At 43.8% G+C, this 4,880-nt stretch overlaps 1 protein-coding gene across 1 annotated transcript; it reads left to right on the top strand.

Moving 5' to 3' along the window:
• The first annotated feature begins 196 nt into the window (after positions 1-196).
• LOC132065270 (uncharacterized) lies at positions 197-3,899 on the top strand. The gene is made up of 4 exons (XM_059458579.1): positions 197-274; positions 1,282-1,430; positions 2,765-3,095; positions 3,549-3,899. Exons 1-4 carry the CDS (start codon positions 197-199, stop codon positions 3,897-3,899), a joined length of 909 nt encoding a protein of 302 aa, XP_059314562.1.
• Positions 3,900-4,880: the final 981 nt, after the last annotated feature.

Raw genomic sequence — 4,880 nt, 5'->3', positions numbered from 1 at the left:
AAAACAACGCGACACACATGCGAGTCGCATGTCCACTGCCAGTACGCACCTGCGTCGCAAGTCTTGCCGAGAGAGGGGTTACGGTGGGCACCGACATGCGACACGACATGCGAGTCGACGTGTCGCGCGTACGCGAGTCGCACTTCGTGTCGCGGATGGTGCCCGGAGAACCACATTACTCACGGCACGATCCGCGATGGCTGCCCCTGTTGCACACAGGATTCGCATGTCACACATGCGAGTCGCATATGGTGTCGCAGATGGTGACGGAGAGGTAATTTGTTTCGGGCTGCTTGTTGAAGAATGGCCTAAGTCCATATATGGCTGACGGGTCCTTCTCGAAACTAATTCGACACTTCGTCGATTCGATAACCGCGATTCTTTCCCTTCATTTATTCAATTTAATGGGCATGAATGAAATTTGTCCGAGGTGTAACATTAACAACATTCACACTTAGGGCCAAATACTAACATGTCATTGGTGCAGTCTCATCCATCGCCTTCTTCATGTGATCATCGAGATCCTCCAAGCACTCATGTGTGAACCTCAACTCATGTTTCAAGCTAGCTATGACGGCTTGATCATGTTCAATCTTCTCTAAATATTTGGCATCCCTATCATCCGCTCACCTCTGGTTAGGTGCATCTTGATCTCGGCTTAAGAAGGACACAGTGGTATACGTTTGGTCCGGAAGCGAGGCTTTTCTTGGACACAGTGGTATAAGTTTTTTCTGGGAGCGAGGTTGCCGTGAAAATATGCCTTCAACCAATCTTTATAGCCTTCTTCACATCCAGGATGAAACCTATCTTTAGCTAAAGTCTCGGGACCCTAAATAATTCAGCCGTTCTATTCCCGGATGAGGTCTCCTACACTTTAAATCTTTTCTTCCTCATAGTCGATCACATATTGACCCATGTTTCCTACTTAGGGTATCAATTGGGTTCTACCAAATTATCTCAAGACCCTAGCAGGTGCATACGAGCTGATCCCTCGGATTCTCACGAGTGCTAGGAATGGGAATTTCTTTCCCTTAGCCACACTCGATTGGATATGAAGTTGAGGAATATCCATTGTACGTTATCTTCCCTAGGTATGGAAAAGATGAAGGCCCAACCCTGTTTGGTCTGATACCCAAAATTTGGGCAGTGGGATATGAGTCTATCCTTTGGTCGTTTCGGGTATTGGGGACCCTCAGATTTGTTCAGATGTTTGATGATCCACCATTGTAATAGTAGGTTGGACCTTTGGAAGTACCTATGATGGTTTCAGAGTTAGCCTAGGGCTTAGTTCATGTTGGCAATGATCATGGGGACCAAGTCAAAGTATTTGGTTTCTCCGTTTGTGGTTATGCCATGAAAAACAGCATGGGTGACAGAAATGAGACGGGTGTCTTTATGGCTTGGTGTCTATCTTTGGAAAAGACCATGAGGTTGGGCATTATGCCATAGATTGCCCCAGAGTCTGACAGGTTAGTTCGCACCCCTGTTCTCAGGTTTCTACTTTGAAACCAGCTAGTAAGCCGTTGAGAGGTGGTTTACAGAGTGGCAGAGGGAGTTATCATTCGGGTAGGGGTGGCACCCAAATCGGCTGTTGAGGTGGTCTTGGGGGTTCTTAGTCTGCTGGTGGTGGAGCTTAGTGTTATGCATTTTCGCATAGACCCGATGTAGAGGCCTCAGATGCTGTGATCACAGGTAATATTTTCGCTTGTCACCAGTTGGCCATTGACTTATTCAATTCAGGTTCTACTTATTCTTATGTGTATACTTACTTTGCGCCAGGTCTAGATATGATATGTGAGTCTCTTGATGTTCCTTTTTATGTTTTTACTCCGGTGGGAGAGTCCGTAGTGGTGGATAGGGTGTACCGATCCTGTGTGGTTACTTGGATGGGTTATGTGACTTGGGTTGACTTGATGATTTTTAGATATAACAGGCTCCGATGTCATTTTGGGCATGAGTTGGTTATCCCCGTACCACGCTATTTTAGATTGTCATGCCAAGATGGTTACCTTAGCGATGCCTGGGATTCCTAGGTTAAAATGGAAGGGCACAGTTAGCCACGCAGCTAAGCGGATTGTGTCATTTCTTATGGCTCGACGGATGTTAAAGAAAGGATGTCTAGCCTATCTTACTTATGTTCGTGATACCAGTACCGAGACTCCTCCACTTGAGTCGGTACCGGTTGTGAGAGAGTTTCCAGAGGTTTTCCTGCTGATCTTTTGGGTGTCCCTCTGGACCGGGATATTGATTTCTGTATCGATGTAGAGCCGGGAACCAGGCTCATTTCTATCCCTCCCTATCGGATGGCACCTGCAGAGTTGAAGAAATTGAAAGAACAGTTGCAGGATATGTTGAGCAAAGGGTTTATTCGTCCTAGTGTGTCCCCGTGGGGTGCACCGGTGTTATTTGTGAAGAAAAAGGACAGATCCATGAGGATGTGCATTGATTATAGGCAGTTGAACAAGGTTACTATTAAGAACAAGTATCCCATTCCCAGAATTGATGACCTGTTCGACCAGCTTCAAGGAGCGTCAGTATTTTCCAAGATTGACTTGAGATCTGCGTATCATCAGCTTAAGATCAAGACAGAGGATATTCTGAAGATAGAGTTTCGGACTCGTTATGGTCATTATGAATTTTTGGTTATGTCCTTTGGATTGACTAATGCCCCTGTAATATTTATGGAGTTGATGAATGATGTCTTTCGATCGTATTTAGACTCTTCTGTGATTGTATTCATCGATGATATCTTTATCTACTCTAGGAGTAGGGAGGAGCACGAGAGGCATTTGAGGATTGTTCTTGGGCTTTTGAAGGAAAACAAGCTTTATGCTAAGTTCTCCAAGTGCAAATTCTGGCTTAGTTCTGTGGCATTTTTGGGACACATGGTGTCGAAGGATAGTATTATGGTTGATCCAGAGAAGACTGAGGATGTTCATGATTGGGGTAGGCCTACTACAGTTTCAGAGGTTCAGAGTTTTGTTGGTTTGGCTAGTTACTATCAGCGATTTGTTGAGGAATTTTCTGCTATAGTGTCTTCTCTGACCAGATTGACCCAAAAGGCTTTTCCTTTTCAGTGGTCGGATGAGTATGAGGTGAGCTTCTGAAAGCTGAAAGCCTTGTTCACTTTAGCTCCCATTTTGACTCTTCCCATAGATGGAGAGGGTTTTACCATGTATTGTGATGCTTCGAGGTTGGGTATTGGTTGTGTTCTTATGCAGAAAAGGAAAGTCATAGCCTATGCCTCTAGGTAATTGAAGGTGCATGAGAAGAACTACCCCGTTCATGACTTGGAGTTAGCAGCGGTAGTATTTGCTTTGAAGATTGGAAGAGCTTTCTCTATGGTGTGTAGTGTGAGGTTTTCACCGATCATAAGAGTCTTCAAAGATATATTCAATAAGAAAGATCTTAACATGAGGCAGCGAAGGTGGTTGGAGTTACTCAAGGATTATGATATGTCTATTCTTTATCATCCGAGTAAGGCAAATGTTGTTGCGGTTGCCTTGAGTCGGAAATCAGTTAGTATATGTAGCCTTGCATGTCTTTAGATTGGGGAACGACCTTTGGCTAGAGAGATTCAAAGTTTGGCAAATTACTTGGTTAGGCTTGATATATCTGAACTTGGAAGGGTTTTGGCTTGTGTGGAGGCACGATCTTCTTTATTGGAGCAAATTATAGTTCAACAGTTTGATGACCCAAAGTTGATCAAAATTCGTGATAAAGTGTTAAAAGGAAAGGATCGAGAAGCAAGACTTGATGAAGAAGGGATTTTGAGGATCAAGGGACGAGTGTGTATGCCTCGAACTAGAGACTTGACTAGATTGATTATGGACGAGGCCCATAGCTCGAGGTACCCAGGAGCTATGAAGATGTATCGAGATTTGAAGCAACACTACTGATGGTGTAGCATGAAGAGTAATATTGTGAAGTTTATGTCTCGGTGCTTGAATTGTCAACAAGTGAATTATGAACACCAAAAGCCCGGTGGGATTTCTCAGAGGAGGTCCATCCCTGAGTGGAAATGGGAAAGGATTGCCATGGACTTTTTGGTAGGGTTACCACAAATGTTGGGTAAGTTTGATTCCATTTGGGTGATTGTGGATCGTTTGACTAAGTTAGCTCATTTCATTCCTATTCAGACAACTTATACTTCTGAGAAGCTAGCTAAGATCTATATTTATGAGATTCTTTATTTGCATGGAGTACCTGTTTCCATTATTTCTGATAGAAGGACTCAGTTCACCTCTTACTTCTGGAACAATTTACAAAAGGAGTTGGGCACTCGGGTTGAGTTAAGCAAAACATTTCATCCTCAGATTGATGGTCAGTCTGAACATACTATCCAGGTTTTTGAAGATATGTTGAGAGCATGCGTGATTGATTTTAGTAGTCATTGGGACCAAGTCCTGCCATTGGCCGAGTTCGTTTACAATAACAGTTATCATTCGAGTATCGAGATGGCACCGTTTGAGGCCTTGTGTGGTAGGAGGTGTCGATCTCCCATTGGATGTTTTGATTCCTTTGAGGTGAGGCCTTTGGGTACGGACTTTCTTAGAGATTCGTTGGATAAAGTGAAGATTATTCTGGCGAGGCTTCTCATCGCTCAGAGTCGGCAAAAGCGTTATGCGTACCAGAGAGTTTGTGATTTAGTGTTTATGGCGGGTGATCGGGATTTGCTTAAGGTTTCACCCATGAAAGGTGTGATGCAGTTTGGAAAGAAAGGAAAGTTAAGTCCTCGTTACATTATCCCTTTTGAGATTATTCAGAGAGTTAGAGATGTTGCGTATGAGTTAGCACTACCTCCTGGTTTGTCGAGTGTTCATCTGGTGTTCCATGTTTCTATGCTCAAAAAGTATGTTTCGGATGGTTCTCATGTGATT

Source organism: Lycium ferocissimum, chromosome 1 (assembly GCF_029784015.1).
Source record: "Lycium ferocissimum isolate CSIRO_LF1 chromosome 1, AGI_CSIRO_Lferr_CH_V1, whole genome shotgun sequence".
Lineage (NCBI taxonomy): Eukaryota > Viridiplantae > Streptophyta > Magnoliopsida > Solanales > Solanaceae > Lycium > Lycium ferocissimum.
The sequence above is the reverse complement of the archived record's forward strand: the minus strand, read 5'-3'. Positions and strand labels throughout refer to the sequence as shown.

Excerpts from the sequence above, each read along its gene's own strand:
- LOC132065270 (XM_059458579.1), top strand. The coding sequence starts at position 197 with ATGGCTGCCCCTGTTGCACACAGGATTCGCATGTCACACATGCGAGTC. Across the intron at positions 275-1,281 it reads TCGCAGATGGTGACGGAGAG|GGCTTAGTTCATGTTGGCAA; the intron begins GTAATTTGTTTC and ends GAGTTAGCCTAG. Across the intron at positions 3,096-3,548 it reads AGTGGTCGGATGAGTATGAG|ATTGGGGAACGACCTTTGGC; the intron begins GTGAGCTTCTGA and ends GCATGTCTTTAG.